At 40.6% G+C, this 17,157-nt stretch overlaps 1 protein-coding gene across 15 annotated transcripts in view; it reads right to left on the minus strand.

Moving 5' to 3' along the window:
- Positions 1-17,157, minus strand: part of KIF16B (kinesin family member 16B) — a 292,760-nt gene that overhangs the window by 94,513 nt on the left and 181,090 nt on the right. For 6 of the 15 annotated variants that reach the window (XM_081033499.1, XM_081033489.1, XM_081033486.1 and 3 more), the window contains 6 exons: positions 13,005-13,037; positions 12,600-12,653; positions 9,743-11,110; positions 3,238-3,390; positions 1,277-1,373; positions 499-576 (listed from right to left, as the gene is read on the minus strand). In XM_081033499.1, the coding sequence (XP_080889625.1) occupies positions 499-576; positions 1,277-1,373; positions 3,238-3,390; positions 9,743-11,110; positions 12,600-12,653; positions 13,005-13,037 (1,783 nt within the window). The remainder of the gene's footprint in view (positions 1-498; positions 577-1,276; positions 1,374-3,237; positions 3,391-9,742; positions 11,111-12,599; positions 12,654-13,004; positions 13,038-17,157) is intronic. The other 9 variants (XM_081033487.1, XM_081033494.1, XM_081033497.1 and 6 more) reach the window with 3 other exon arrangements.

Genomic DNA, 17,157 nt, shown 5'->3' on the forward strand with positions numbered 1-17,157 from the left:
GGAAGGACAAGTCTCTCAGTGGAGAAAAATACAAGTAAACCCTTACAAATTGTGTGCCCAAATAAACCTTGGTTTGACAATCCACCAGAGAAATAACCAAGAATCATTTCCTTTGTACTACTGCCAACTCAGTCTGTAAAATGAGCAGGGTTTTTAAAACATTGAGAAGTACTCGGTTTCATTTCCAAACCACATATCTGATTCTGATTATATAATTCTGCCTTTTAAATGCAGACCAAGGAAAAGGATACTGTTATGAATGAAAAACCGAGCAAAGCCCCTCCACCACAGCTACATGCCATTCAAACAAAGTCAAAGCAATTTCCAACCTGCAGGATTCCATTTTTTAGTCCATATAAGAGCTTGCCTTCCCTATTAGCCATTAATCTCACTGGAACGTTAAAATTCCAATTATGCAACTAAACATTAAGAAAATTTAATTATATGAGCATGCTATAATTTAAGGTGACCCTATCAATCTGAAAAATCATTACCTACCTCATATTTTAGCTTACGTTGAATGGTGCCATTGTGAAGTTTCTCATTATTCTGAAAAGAAAATTTTAGAAAAAACCTCTATATTAAATTATAGTGTGTTCATAAAGCAGGAAAATCAGCTTGATTAGAAATATTTATGGGAAAAAATTCTAAAGAAACACTTATTTCAATGACAAGCCCCCTACAGAAATTATATTCCACGGTAAACATGACTCTATCGACCCCTCTGCCTGTAGGAGAACTGAATCATTTATTCCGAATCTTAGAATTCTAAGAAAAATATTAAAAGAAAGATTTCCTTAGGATACTTCTTATATTTGCTGGACAGAAATGAAATATTTTTATTTTGATAAAAATCAACTTGTGGCAAATACGTATCTTCTCAAAGGTAAAACTGTATTTCTACTTGGGAAAATTTATGAAGCAAATTAAATACTTAATGGAAATTGGTTGTGTTTTGGGAGAAAATCGGAAAATGTTACATGTAGAATTTTTTATAAATTAAACAAAGTACATAAAGCATTTTAGGAAACTTTACATTCATTTAAGAATTTTTTCCATAAGTTTAAAACTTTAAAACAAATAAAGTTACCCTTGAACTGATACTATTCATGAACAGTTAGGCTCCACCCAAGCAATATTTAATTTTTTTAGGACATTTGCATCTCAACTTTCTCACTGACAAACAGTAATAAAAGAGCCTACCATCACCACTAATAACTTATTGAAAGGCTATCTTGAAAATGAATGACTGCATCACTTGGCTTCTCCAGCTCACCTTCATTATTTCTGTAGATGTACTGCCATCCTTGCCAATCACACGATGCAAATCCTGAAGACGTCTTTGGACTTCTTCTTCAATGTAAGCACTGACCCTGGCAACAATGGACATCGGTGTATTTGAACACTTCTAACCACACAAGACGTTTGAGATCATTTTTTCATTATGCCCTTCATAACAGGGGACTTTCTCATTTTTAATGCCAAATATAATAACAACACACGACCTTAAAACATTTTTCTACTTTCTAAGAAATCTAGTGCCATGTGTTCACTATCTGTGTTTTCCCCAAGTGAGAGAGAACTGGATGGGTAACAGAATCTTGAGAATGGAAGGGCGACTAAGTGATTCCATCCAATTCTCTCCTGGATTTCCTTAGTGAAATCCCTGCTACAAGGTAGGGCAGAATTATAGACATTGGTTTTTGAATGCTCCATGACCTCCAGTTTATTCACACACAAAAAGTGATAGTTATTGTTCAAAACACAAAGTCATTTAAGAGGTTTAAAAGTAAAAAAGAAGTGAACATAATCTTGATGAATCTTCACTATTCAAAGGGAACAGTGCTAGCATTGTACCTGTTCTGTCTTGTCTCTCCAACTGGGTACCTGTACTCGCCAGGAGAGACTACATTTTAAAGGTCTCTACCTTCCAAAATGCCTGGCACAGCACCAAAACAGTGGGAACCAGAAACAGTGGACTTTTCAGGCAGTTATCAACTGAATATTTCAAGCCCCCTAGAATGTAGGTGAAATTGTATGAAATACAACCATCCACCAGAGGAACCAAGGAGACTACAAAATTTTATTTCCATCTAAAATCTTTCTAGTAGCTCAGAGTGCCAAGATGGAAGTCTTACTCAGCTCCCAACTCTCCCTCCCATAGGTCTACAGGCACTGATTAGATGAATTAATTAAAATGAACTGTTTTGCATATTTACATCTGACCACACTAAAATAAAATCTGGTTTCACCTTTCTAAACATATGCGTAGTCCTATAAATATTTTTGTACTACTGACCATGGCAAAATGATTTTCTGAAATGTTAAAGAGATTAATATTTTAGGTAAAATAACCCAGAAGAATGGAGTTAGGGTAATAAAGCGCACTATTTACCTTTCAGTATTGAAAATAAAATCATGTGGAACTGAATTTGAGCAAAGGACACTTACAAATGAATTACCTCACCAGGCTTTTACTTAAATTTTAAATTAGCCTTGTGGAACATGCAGAACTAGATTTAAAGGGCTACAGAGGCTCATGTTATTCTGACTACATTTTGATATCCAAATATATATCTCCTAATACCCAGGGTTCAGGAATGCCCAATTTGAAATGTCCCCATGACACAGATGGGATTGAGAAAAATAACTCAGTTTCTTATAGACAAAAAATGATTGAGTCAATTAATCTGGGAGCTCTAAGCCACAGAGCAAATGACAATGCCACCCAAGTTGAAAATCATTTTACTATAGCAACATCAGACGTACAGTTATGCTATGTGTGGCCATTTTGAATAACTGGTACAGTTTTGTACTAGACAGCATCTATTTGTAATCAGTGACATCTACAAATTATAGTAACTGTCAGCAGAAGGGCCTTCTTTCCTGGTACAATTCCACTAACTCTACTTCTTTGTTCCTCTCAACTTGGCCACGCATCACTCCTTTCTGTATGAGCTGGTTTCTCTGGATCTTTCAAGTCTACCTTCCCATCAGACTCCTTGTACCAGCATTCCTTGGATTTAGCTGGCCAGTTCTGAGGTCTCTGGTTCCCTTGAAATGATACTTCAACCCACCACTGGCCACAGAGGTTGATGGAGACAAAGCACATCTCAAGGACACAGATTACTTGTTGCCTTTGACAGATCCCTCCACATGCAAACTGGCCAATACGAGGTAGTGACTCATTAAATCACAACAGAAATGTAGGCATGGCATCAGTTGAATGTCCAGTACCTGGCATCCATCAGAGGAACCAGGTGAGATTTTTCATCACTGGATGACAAGCTGGAAGAAGCAGCCTTCCCCTCCAAGGTCCCACGATACCCTTTTTGAACATCACCAACCTCGCAGATCTTTTGCTTCAACTGCTGGATTTCATGTTCCAACCTACAGAGATGGGGATTACATGAGTTCATCCATTAACATTTTTTCCTGAGCATCGTCACTGGTTGGGACATTGTTTTAGACATCACCAGGGATTCAGACACAAACTCTGTGTAAACAGCTTTACCTTATAACAAAAAAGGTATCACAAAACTATATGACAACATATAAGGTGACAATGGGCCACAAAAGGGGTTCAGAACAAGTGCTATAGGCATCCAAAAGTTGACGAGTTTTATCATCAATGTCAAAGATATTCCCACTGTGTTCCAAGCAAATTCTCAGAGGCAGATGTGCAGGATTCTGAGCCCCCTACCCTGGCTTCAATAAAGCAGTTGTTTACTATATATCAGGATCCCACCAAATATTTCTGTTTGACAAAAGAGATCTATGTTTTAAAGAGTTTTTTTTTTTTTTTTAAATAAACAGCAATCTTGGAGAACCTTCATGGTCAAGGTAGTTCCAAATTGAATCCTTAGAAGCCAGTGAAAATTTGGACATTTAGGGATGATGGTGGAGGGTTCTTCCAGGTACAGAAAAGAATATGAATAAAGAGGCTAAGCCAGGAAAAACAGGAATCCGCTTTGGTTGAAGCAGAGGGTGTGAAAAAGCAAACCAGTGAAAGACCTAGGAAAGCAGGCTGAGTAGCTCAAGAAACATATAAACCATAAACTGTGGAACCAAACATTTCCAATGATAAATGACACATCAAATATGAGGTCAAGTGTTTGTAAGGCTGTTCTCCCACTGGCCCAGGTACACTTGAATCCACGGCCATCAGGCTAGAGGGGCAAGCTTGCTAGTAAATTTGGCCCCAGAGAACACAAGAGCCAGCTAGGGGCTACAGCCTACTTGCTGTGTGAACTGGGGCAAGTTAATGAAATCTGGGTCTCAATTTCTTCATGTATCAAATAAGAGAGTCAACTCGTCTCTCTAATTTCCTTCAGCCCCCAAAATCAGGGATTCTATCTTCAGATACTAACACACCGTGATACTGCCAGCTCTCTGATAACACCAGCAGCAACTGACTGCTCTATCTTGAACATGAAAGCCGTATTCTTCACTGTCAAAATGGGATTCTGGACTCACCAAGGTCAGCACTCATGGGTTCCATGAGTGCCGGGCAATGCCCTGCTTAACTCAGCCCTTCATCTACCTACTGATTAGCGAGCAAGTACTGAGCTTCAACTTTCAGAGCATGTAACATTTTCAAAGGAGGAGGAAATAAGTATACAAGAGTGATGTCAGGGGCCAGGTAGTCAGCCGAGAACCAAGAAACAGTATTAACAGAGTCTCAGAGATCAGAAGGAAAATGAGCCGGATGTAAGTAGGTAACTGCCAATGTTTATAATTAAGATGACGCCCACTGGAGTTGTTCAAAGACATCCTGAGGGCTGGCACAGTGAAAGAGACGCCATAGAGCAACAGGATTTGAGAGGAGTCCTAAAGGCTGACCAGGATTTATAGAAAGGGTCACAGCATACATGAAGAACCGCGTGCTCGGGCTGCAGCTCTGTGATCAGCAGACAAGAGGACAAGTGGCGAACAGTTGGGTGGTAAGGAGACCTAGACTGAAGTTGCAGCTCTGCCACTTTCTAACTGCCTGACATTTGTCCCTGATGGTTATACAATCATTGGGCAGAAACGAAAACAGAAAATGGATTAAATTTTATTCATTAAGCCGGCAGGGACAGTCAAATTCAGTTCTGTTGTCTAATCTGGTTTCATGTGAATTTAATATTTCACACTTGTGGAATTTCACAAGTGGACAAGTCAGGCTGTATGGCATGCCCTGGCTTAGCCATGAAAACCCAAAGAAATAAAACACGAAACACTCACAGAAAACCACAGACGCATCACAGGTAGAGAGAAGAGCTCAGATTTGTTGGCCTAAATTAGGTCTTAGAAAGTCTACTCTATCAAAACACATGAAGCTTAAAGCCTCCCTTGTTTAGCTGGAGGAATGCTGACACTGGGAAATCACCTCCATGGAAGTCACACTGTATCCACTATAATAGAGTATTAATACTAAATGGCCAGGGAGCAAAGCCGGTTGACCAAAGCCAGGGACATCATCAAGCTAATCGCTCACGCTGCATTCTTACTGTACACTGCAGGATACAAATTGAGAGCGTGCCCTCCACTACTTTAAATTTCCTGGGGCTGGAGCTTTGACCAGCAATTTCATTTACATAACATACCTGCAATCATTTTCTTAAACCTCTGACCTATTTCTCTGAAGTAATAGCATTATGATTTTTTATTGTTATTTGTTGCCGGTTTGCCTGAGGGAATTACCAGAGAGCAACTGTAAATAAAATCCACAGTATAAACAGATCATTGGAAAGGAGGTTGTCATGACCTTTTCAGGCAAGATGATGGATGGGCTCCAGCTACACCTCAGAGCAGACCCTGCCTTATCATCAGCATGATCCCAGGCCTCTACCAATATCAAGCTGGTCTCCTAGAAGCCAGCAGACTGGGCTTCTATTGCAGCCCCTCAAGAGGAGATGTGGGTGGGAGAAATGCTGAGGAAAAAGCAACGCTCCAGGCCCTCCCACCTGGGCTACAGTTAAGATCTCAACTGACCAAAGGTTTGGAGCTAAGAAAATACGCAGACCCCCTGATTTTGTCTACCCCATCCTGTAAGGGTGAGGATACCACAGCTCAATGATAAACCATCTGCCCAAGGTCACTGTAATGCAGGGACTCTGGTTCCACTCCCAGTGGGTGGACACAGAATATGGTGAGGCCAAAGAGGAACAACAATGGAGCCATAGATAGGGGAGTCATACCACTATATCCTCAATGGTGGCTGGTCAAGACACAAAAGCAAACATCCGCCAGGACACCAACAAGGGGTCTTCCTGCACCCCAGTCTTACTAGGGGCCGGGTGAGACACAGGAAGTAGGATCCACACGATCCGCAATCCACCATCCACACTTGCTAAATGCACTTGCTAGCCTCAATGCACCGTCTGTTTCTCTCCCAACCAACCAACCTCCTTGTCAGCACAGCCACGGCAGTTATATTAGTGCCTAATGGCTAATAGGTAACAGCAGATGGCCATCTAATAACCGAGCCAGCACCTTTCCACGTGAGGTTTAGAGCCTGGAAACTGCTCTCTGCGACTCTGTCCCCACAGTCAGCAAGGCAGAAAGCACTGGGCTGGGCCATGAAGACCCCTGCAGGACAACAAATTGTGTGATGTTTGCACTCTAAGCGGCCCTCAGCCCTTCTGAGAGTCTTGACATCATGTCTGCAGGGCTACCAGAAAAAGCATTCTCATATTCCTGTATTTATTCATTTGGAGAACCTACTGTGTGGGAAGCAGGTGACAGGAAGCAGGTGAAGGAAGACAACTATTGTGGGGTCAAACCCCAAAAAACAGTTTCCAGGCTCTCGGCCTCATGTGGAAAGGTGCTGGCTCAGGTAGTAAATGGCCACCAACTGTGATCAGATGGCCATCAACTGTGGCTAGTTGGCCGTCAGCTGTAACCCGTAAGCCATTGGCCACTAATATAACTGCTGTGGCTATGCTAGCAGAAAAAATGGGGGCTAGCAAGAGCGGACTGCAGAGAGGCGGATGCCGCCGACGAGAATATAGTGATATGACTCCCCTACCTATGGCTCCGTGGGTGTTCCTTTTTGGCCTCACCATGTCCTGTGTTCTTATGTGGGGAGCGGGACCAGAGACCCCACAGGCCGCCCGGCACGACAACTATTCTTTCTTTACCATGAAAATAGTGCTAGTTCCTAGTTTTATTTTTCATACCACCAACAGTAATATCAGGAAATCATCACCAAACATGCTCAGAATCATCTGGAGAGTTTTGTTTGGTTGTTTACTTTTTAACACAGTATCCTGGTGATACGAGCCAAGCAAGAGGCCAACCACACTGAAAAACTTCAAGTTTTCTTTCCTATAGAGATTTTAAGTTTCCTTTTCCTTAAAGTTTCCTTTCTCCCAGTTTTTTAGCTCCTATCCCCCTGCTTCCTAATTATTTAATAAATCAGTTCCTTAATTATAAACAATAGATTGTTTTTAATCTGAATCATGGAAATGTCCTACCTCCTGCTTTAGATAATTACCCTAAAACTTGTGATTTGTATTTGTTGATTGTAATCATTGAAGCCTAATGTTCTTTCTAATCCATTCTGGGTCCAGCTCCTGGATAATTGACGCCACCTCAGTGACTAGTTGAATGGCCACAGGCTCCATAAGTGCTGACGGATTTTCCATCACGTAGCCATTCCACATCAATAGCTTTGAGCTCTGCTCTTTAAGCACTTGTAAATTTATCAATTAAAATCTATTTTTCCTCATTCAGGGGCCTTGGGATACAGATGCCCTAGCAAGATTACCAGTCCCAACCAAAGAAGCCAGCACGGTCTTCCAAGTCGATCTCAAGACCCCTTCCTTTCATCTAAGATCAGATAGGGCGAGAGTTCTGTGAATCCCCCAATAGGTAGGCACAGCTCTAGGCCCCTGCCCAGCAGGAAGCAGATACAGAAGAAAAGACCTCCTGTCCCTCAATTTCCCGTAGAGATTTTATGGGGATCACATCTCTCAAGGGGAAAACAAGGCAGGCAGGCAGTTAGACAGACATTGGGTCTCTATATTCTTGCATGTCAAACACAACCCACAGAACGCAACTACCCAAAAGACCTCCCCTCTCTGCCCAAAACTTCCCCTTTTTATTGTAATTATCTACCCCCATGAGGAAACAAATGGGTACAAAATACCCAACTAGATTGGACTAGTCACTGACACCTGCATTACGACTTTCTTTTCACCTGGGCCTCATTATACCATAATATCATACATATGCCTGGCATTTCATTAATATCATTATAACAGACTGAATTCTGGGAAGGAACATGCGTAGTATGAAAAGATGACGTAATAGCCTCTAGTCGATCACAGGTGTCAATCAAGTGGTCCCATGCCCAGAGAGGAATAGCCTATTCTAGAGGGAAAAAAAGCAATAAAAACTCCAAGTCCTGGTCAGTTAGGGCCTTTGAGCCACAGCCCCCTCCTAACCCTTTGGAGTGTACTTTCTCTTCTAATAATGGCCCCTGAGCCACTGCTTTCTGCTCGGGCCGCTTCTACCACATTTCCCCAAAAATAGGACCTAGGTGGACCATCAGCTCTAATGTATCTTTTAGAGCAAAAGTTAATATAAGACTCAGTCTTGTTTTACTATAAGACTGGGTATAATATAATTAATATAATATATAATATAATATAATATAATATAATATAATATAATATAATATAATATAATACTGGGTCTTATATTAATTTTTCCTCCAAAAGATGCATTAGAGCTGATGGTCCGGCTAGGTCTTATTTTCAGGGAAACACAGTACTTCTTTGAAGTGTACTTTTTCTTCTAATAAACTGTTCTTTCACCATTTTATTTCTGTGTCTCATTCAATTCTTTGCTCGAGACGCCAAGAACCTGGACACCACGCCGAAGGGCCCATCCTCTGGCAAGGTAGCAGCTAGGATTCCCAGTTTTCCTCGAAGTGTGGGTGTGACCTCTGGTGTGGGAACCTAGTCCGGACTCCTCCAGGTTTGACCCCCAGTGTAGAAATCAAGCCCCGACACCGCGCTGAGAAGGGCCGACTCTCCATTAATACTGGGGCCTCCTCTCAAATCCTGTAAATCATCAGGGTGTGAGAAGTATTGTTCCGTTCCCTACCAGGTCTGGAAATCAGTACACTCTGCAATCTGTGAACACAGTGTGTGTGTGTGTGGGGGGGGGCTTTACTGTAACTCTGGCTAGTTAGGGAGACGATGTAAAGCCAATGGTGAGGAAGGGAGGAGGGAAAGAGAGAACGGAGCAGAGTGAGGAGGAGGAAAAAAAGCACAGAAGGAAGGAAGAAGGAAGAGAAGGAAAGAACAAAGGGTGGGAAAGAAGGAACGAGGGAGAGCGGGAGGAAAGAAGAAAAAGGAAGGGGGGAAGGAAATGGAAGGAAGGGGACAGACCAGAGGGAAAAAGGGAAAGGAAGAAGGAATCAAAGGTGGAAGCTTTCAGTCTTTGATATTTATCAAATATTAAAACATACACATTCCATAAGTCAGTGGGCTAATGGACAAGGGCTGCGCTTTTGTTTGTGTGTTTGTTTTCAACTTTAAACCAATGATTCTAAAACAAGGATCCTAAAGGGAAAGTAAAGAATGTTTAGGGGTGTTTTTCTCAGGTCGGTAAAATAAGCATTTGCCTGTGTATTAGAGAATATAAAAGCTAAAAAAAAAGTACTTTTTAAAAAGACAGTGAGACTCATTAGGCAGGTAAAAAGCACACAATCATGACGGTTTGCCATCCTTTTCTTTCCCAGTCTCACCTCTCCCCGTCCTTCTCCAGGGCTTCCTGCTCAGCTTCCAGGCTGGCCTGGAGACCTGACTGCTCGCTGCTGCTGCTGCTGCTGCTGCTCAGAGTGGCCAGCTTTTGCCTCTGCTCTTCGATCTCCAGGCCCAGGGTGGAGCGCCTCTGCAGGGCCGAATGCCTCCTCTCCAGCCGGGCCACAGCAAGCTCCAGCGCCTCCCTCTGCTGCTTCTCCCGTGATTCCAGAATCTCCTTTTCCTTTTTCCTCACTTTTTCTTCCTGCCGTGCAATGTTGGCAGTGAATTCAAAGGTGGCTTGGAGCTTCTGCAACTGGCTCGCGTTGGCTTGGTACTGTGCAAGCTGTTCTTCTTTTTCTTCCATTTCTTTTTCTACTTGATAAAGTGTGTTGTCTAAGCCGAGAGGGCCTCTGTCAAGGACTTCCAACGCTCTCTGCTTTTCTTCTAACAGAGTTGGCAAGTGATTCTGCAGGAGGTACTGGAGCTGGCGTTCTTTATGTTGCAGCCTATATTCTGCTGACCTTATTTTCTCTAAATCTTGAGCCACCTGGGTGACATTTGTGACACTATCATTATTTTTTTCCAACAACGTAAATTCCTCTTCATTTTCAGATCTTAAACACTCCAGGATTTCCTGTTCTTCTTTGACTTCCTTTTTCAGAAGGTCCTTCTGCTGAACCAGGTCCTTCTCCAAGTTGGCGAGCTTGATCAGTTGCCGTCTCTTGAACTCTAAGAAATGCAGCTGAGCCCTTTCTAACTCATCGAGGTCTTCATCGCCCTCGGCGCGGGCTTCCTTCACCCGCAGAAGGGACTCACGGACACATTCCAGGTCTCTCCTCTCCTCCTCCAGCCTCTGCACCTCCCCTCGCCGCAGGAGCCGAATCATCTCCTGCTTCTCTCGGAGCTGCCCTTCGAGATGGGCCACGAGCACAGCCTGCTCCTTTTCTTGCTCCTCCAGCCTCTTTTTTTCCAGTTCAAGCTTGGCATATTGTTCGTCTTTTTCCCTTTTGAGCCGGTCCAGTTCTTCAAATATCTGGATCTTCTCGGCCTTCTCGTTGTTACTGAGTTCCTGGAGCCGCTGGAGTTCTTCTCTGACCAGGAAGAAGCTCTCTTCTTCTTGTTTCTTCTTCTGCAGCTCGATTTCCTGCTGCTCCCGCAGTCTTTCCTCTTCAAACTTCTCCTTCTCGGCGAGCAGGTCCTTCAGCCTGCTCTCGATGTGGAAGCTGCGGCGTTTGAGGCTCTCCTCTTGCCTGCGGATCTGCAGCTGCACGATCTCCGTCTCCTTGCGCTGACTCTCCACCTCCTGCTGCATCCGCTCTAGTTCTGCCTTGTCTGATTTTTGCTTTTCCTCCATTTCTTCTATGAGTTTCCTGAAATGCAAAATGTTGACGGATCATGTTTGATCACTGCTCATGTTTTGCCACAACTTTCCCCTAACTGAAATGTTCTGAAAATAAATATAAAACCAAACCCTTCACTATAATAAACATGAGGGAGAACTGCTTTTCTTTTCATTTTCAGCAGCAGGCTGTTTAATACATATATATTTTTTACTCTGTAACTGTCCAACATATCATTTGCCTAATCTCTTTCAGTAGCCTCTGATATCAATTTTTTGTAGAGACTATAAGTATAATGTGTTATGCATGATATAATTTTAAAAGCCCCCTGAGCTCAAAGAGAAAGAACCATGCTCAATTTAAATTTAAATGTGAATCATTTTATTCGGTCCAATGGCTACAAAGTAACAGAAATCCAGTTAAGAGATGACATTAAATAAAAATGCTTATGCTGCCCTCAACTCATTGGGGTCAAATATCAAAGTCAAGATAATCAACAGTTCATTGTTCCAGCTCAAATAACTACATGCTATTTAGCACTTAAAAACTAGTTTAGGAAAAAAATGTAATAACCAAATGGCCCAAAATATTAGTTTATTAATATACAACATTGAAATTAACAGTCTCCATTAAAATACTTAAATGCATGGTTCCAGGGGTTACAAGTCACGTTTTGTCTAGAACAGCAAATGACTCCCGCTGGGTGCTAAATCAGTGTTTGGAGGTTGGAATGGCCTCCAAAGCAAGAACACAGAATATGTCAGAATACTGATATATGGCATCCATCTACTGACCCACCAAGGATCTATCATTTATGGTGCTAAAAACTAAACTAATGTATCTGTAACATTTAAACTCCAGATTCGAGAACACACCAAATTTGTAAATTTTCTATGGCCTTAGTTTCTACTTCAATATCTACCCTTGGTTCAGTTCTTGGATTGTTAAATAGGTCAGGAAAAAGAGAAGAAGAAAATATAATTTTATCAAATAATTATACTCAGAACATATAAAAAAACTCCAAAACACACACACACACACATATACATACCCCAAAAGAAAAGGGAGCAAAGAATACAAAGAGGTGAATTACACAGGGAAATACAAACAGCCAATCAGCATAAGGAAAGAAAAGATGTTTAAAAGGGGGGAGGCATACGAAAGAAGAATTGTCATTCTTTCAGCTTTTTAAGAACTCGGCAGATATTTTTAAAGAAGATATACCTTTGAGTTAAATTTAAACAAGTATATATTTAGTGTATTTAATGAGTATATTACATTTGCCTACTGACTATTTCTTCTTTCTCACAAGTATTTGAAGATGAACTGTTTAAAAAAATTCAAATATGAAGTTTGAAAAACTAACAAGCTGAAGAGAAATGACCTACAGTCATTAGACATGTAAATAACAGACACAGAGCCAGAAGGAGATATTAAAACACAGATATATCAGTTTAGGACATTATCATATTAATCTGCAACTATAGTAGTATTAAAACTCGTACCCCACATGGCTTACCTTTTACTTTCTAATTTTTCAAGTTCTTCACGCTGTTGCCGTTCAAATTCAAGTCTAATAAAATCAAATGAAAATGAGTCACTTTTCTTAAAGAGCTTTCCTCTCTTTTTTACCCTCTCAATAGTTATGTATTACAGAGTATAAGTTATTCGAGTACTATTTTTCATTACTATGGATTAGCAAGTTTAAAATGTATACTTTGCTCTATGACCATGATTAGAAATTAGACATACTTTTGGGTGTTTGAATTCAGACTGAAAAAGAACGTATTTTACTTAAAGGAAAACAAACAAAACACGACTGTACTGAAAAAACAGCGTTAAAGGAGACTTGTACATGATAATAAGTAAGTCTATTCTATGCAGCTTAGTCACCAATGAGTACATAAAAATGTAGAATCTCTACCTTAGACAGATGGGTCCTTTTATAGGGTAAAGACTGCCAGGAAGTAGGGAGAGGGAGAGAGAGAGAAAGAGAGAGAGAGAGCACAGACATCAATTAAAAAAATTAACCAGGAGAAACATCAGGAGAAAAGCAGTTAGGTACTTAAAAGCCAATAGCCATACAGAAATTGAAATGTCTTTTTATAAATATCACATTTCAATTTCTTGAAGCAAACACTTGAGTTAGCTCTGCTGTTTTGCACACTTCCCATGATAATTATGGCACTAATAATAACTGAGTACCAATAATTGTGAATAGTAATCACATTCATATTTTTACTACTTCATAGTTATACTGCACATAAGTTCGTCAAGATGCTCTTGTAATTAGTAGTTATATGATATAGGGATTACTGGGCACTATATAGATCATGAACAGATTTACCAGAGTGGTAGCAAAATAAAGGGAGCTGGGCCCTTGGGAATTTTATAACAACTTGTTAAACTATTGGTAACAAAAGTTGGTTTCTTCTCAAACACTAAATTTAATTACTGCAAGATTTCACTATTCCTATTAAACAGCATGAACTATAATTCTTAAACTTACACTTAAATGTTCCTGTTGTGGTAGATGGCAGATACATCTAAAGAGTTGAACGATGGAAAATTCACCATAAATTGTTTTCCTTGGATAATGCGCAAATCCAGATTGGCAACAGTTACCTTTCTAAATAACCTAACACATATTTCAAATAGCTCTGTTACCAACTTAAATTGGGCTAATACTGAGAGTAGGATGTCTGATGGCTTTTGTGAGCAGAACTGAGTGCTGTGCTGAGTGATTTATACATGTTTGCTTACTTTGTCTTCCTAGCAAATCCTTAAGATAGCAAATAGTATCTCCATTTAACAGACGAGGAACCAAAGCTTGGATATGTGAAAGAACCTATCCAAAGTCATAATGATACGAAAGACGTGGTGGACCCAGGATTTGAACCCATGTCAGCCTGCTTCCAAAATATCCTCAATTAATTCATTTTATGAGCAATGCTCAAATTTGTGATATATAATAAAAAGTATTAAATCCTTCAATGAAACTTGTCATTTAGCATTATATTTATCCTCCTATCAAATGAAAATAATCTGTAGATTATAGGCATTGCCACCCATGAGAAATCAATCACATAAATACATATAAGAGTTTTTTGCCAGTTCCTGAGTCCAGCACATACATCGTTATACTAAGTAGGTACAGGGCTTCATTAGAGTTAATATATGATCATTCTCTTTTATATATCGATAAACAGAACCTTGGGAATGTTTCCTAGGAGAGATTTTTAGATGTTGGTACAGTTTAGTCTTTCTAGAGATATTTATATAGTCAAACAGAATCCCTGGATACAACACTTTAAGAACCAGAGAATTTCCCTAATGGAATTGTCTTTATTTTCTATTTTTATTTTCTGCAAACAATAGCTTAGTGTGACCATCGGCAGACACTACCGCAACAATGTCACAAGCACATGGTCATAAGCTAAATACTTCTCTGAACGTTGGGAGACCTGAGTGTGAATGAAAGTCTATCTATCACCTGAGGACTGTTTATAATGTGTGGGGGCTAGTCTCAGTGTACAACACCCTCACTTTGTTCTCTTAGCCCTAGCGGGTTGACATGTTTCTTATCCCATTTTATAGAACAGAAAATTGAGTTTTAGAGCAGGTAAGCAGCAGAGGGAGGATATGAATTGAAGTTTGGTACTAAAAATCTGTACTGACGACTGTAATTGTTGCTAACAAGCTGCATAGTTTCAGGAGGTCATAAAATGTGAGTTTTAATATCTTCATCTCTAATGTGACACTCTGAGTACCTACTTTTTTAAATGAGCACAGTGTAAGGCACTGTGCTAGACACAGGGGATACAACAGTCTGTACAAGAGATGTGGTTCCTGCCCTCACAGGGTTCCCATTTTGTAAGACAGTCACATAAGTACGGGGGTTCACCCAGTGTGTCACGAGCCACGACTGAGAAGGGACACAGTGTTATAACACAGAGAGCAGGGTACTAACCTCAGAATTTGGAAGTGCCTAGAATCAAGACCAGCTATGCAAGGGAAGCTATATCTAAGTTCCACCATTCTTCCTCGAGCATGATACAGAAATTCAAGAGAATCTCAATGTAGCCAGATCCTGACTTGCTATGTGGGAAGTGGCAAGACGTGAAGTTCAATAGGACAATAGAAGTCAGACAGGGAAAGACATTGACATTATATTTAGGGCTTTGAACTTGACCTTAAAGACGAGGGCAAAAAAGTGCCTTGGAATAGGGTTTTTGAAAAATAGATGGTGTGGTATTCTGTAGAGAAATGGTGGGAGGGGAACATTATGGGAAGCCAAGAAACAAATTAGGAGGCTGTTGTAGTCATGTAAATAAGAGGTAATGGAGGCAGGTCCTAAGATAACTGGGATAAAGAAATGAAGATATATCTTCTGATATTCAGGAGGTTGAGTTGACAGAACTTGGTAACTGGTTAATTTTGTTGGGGGTTGTGATGAGAAAGGAAGAGTTAAAGTTGACCCTTAAATCTCTGACCATGTTCCACAGGTGGTAGGAAGGCAGAAGTGCAAAAAGGCTGAGCTAAGAGGTCAGCACGTCTGACCACTTACAAATTCTAGTTGTTATGAGACTATGTAATGAGTTATGTAACCTGGGATGCCGAATTTTAATAGAAAGTGAAGAAAATAACAAGGCTGACCTCAAAGGGTGATAATCAGGCTCAAATGAGATAAGACATGCAAAATACCTGTAGAGCACCTGCATATATTGGGTGCTCAAGTGTTGCCTCTTATTGTTATGATCCACTGAAACGAAAAGGAGTGCTGTGGATGGAGCCAGCTGGGGGAGGGGGAGAAGTAGCACTGGGAGTTGTACTAGTGCTAGCACTCATGGTGGCGAGGGTAGCTACCATCCACTGAAGAGTCACAATGTACCTGAGTACTTTGCATTTAACTCTCACAATGGCCTGTGTGTTAGGGCCCATCATTGCCCCATTTTACATATGAGAAATGGCCATATTGCTAGTAAATCGCAGAATCCATCTTGACTCTAAAGCCTACAATTCTAAATCTCCTCTCTATCCTGCCTTCAAGAAGGTAAGCTCAATTTTACACGTTACATCTAATGATTCCAGAGTCATCCAAATTGAGCTGTCAAGAAGTCAGAGGATACAAACAAGGGTACTTAGGCCTTTTATTAAAAATAAAAGAGTGAATGAGGCTACCCAAAATGTATGTGTGGAAGGAGAATAAAGGAGCTTTAGTGCAAAGTCTGAAAGTACACTGGCACTGCAGTGACTGGCAGAGGACAGGCCTTCAGATGGGCTAGGGGTGAGGAGCAGTTAAAGACATACAGAGATCAGGACAGACAGGCAAAGGAAAGGAGTGCTTCAGGAAAGTAGGGATTAGTAGTACCGTGTTTCCCCAAATATAAAAGCTAGCCGGACCATCAGCTCTAATGTGTCTTTTGGAGCAAAACTTAGTATAAGTCCCAGTCTTATATTATCTAAGATCTGGTATTATATTATATTATATTAATTATATTATATTATATTATACCTGGTCTTATATTATATTATATTATACCTGGTCTTATATTATATTATATAAGACTAGATCTTATATTATATTAAAATAAGACATAATTAATATGTCTTATATTAATTTTTGCTCCAAAAGATGCATTAGAGTTAATGGTTGGGCTAGGTCTTATTTTCGAGGTAACATGGTATGAAGTGCTTCAGAAATGTCATTTAAGATAGACCCCCAAGGAGAACTCATTGAACTTAGTAACATGGAGGTCACCAATGACTTTGGAGAGACCTTTGTGGGTTGGGGCCAGACTGCAGTGGGTTGAGGAGAGAGTGAGAGGAAAGTGAAGATTGTGACTGTAGATATGGTGGAGAGTTTTCTTGGTAATTTTAGTTATAAAGGGGAGGTGGTAGTTTTAGGATGATGGGTGCTGATTTTGGTAACTGGAAGAGACTCGTATATATTTAAATTCTGGTATAAACAAGCCATGAGAGAGAGGGGATACAAAACTGAGGCAAAGTTGGGCTATCTCAGGGGAACCTGAGTGGGCATAAGAAGAAAGAATGGACGAATGGCTAAGAGCAAGGGC

The sequence above is a fragment of the Rhinolophus hipposideros genome (genome assembly GCF_964194185.1).
Source record: "Rhinolophus hipposideros genome assembly, chromosome: 22".
Taxonomy (NCBI): domain Eukaryota; kingdom Metazoa; phylum Chordata; class Mammalia; order Chiroptera; family Rhinolophidae; genus Rhinolophus; species Rhinolophus hipposideros.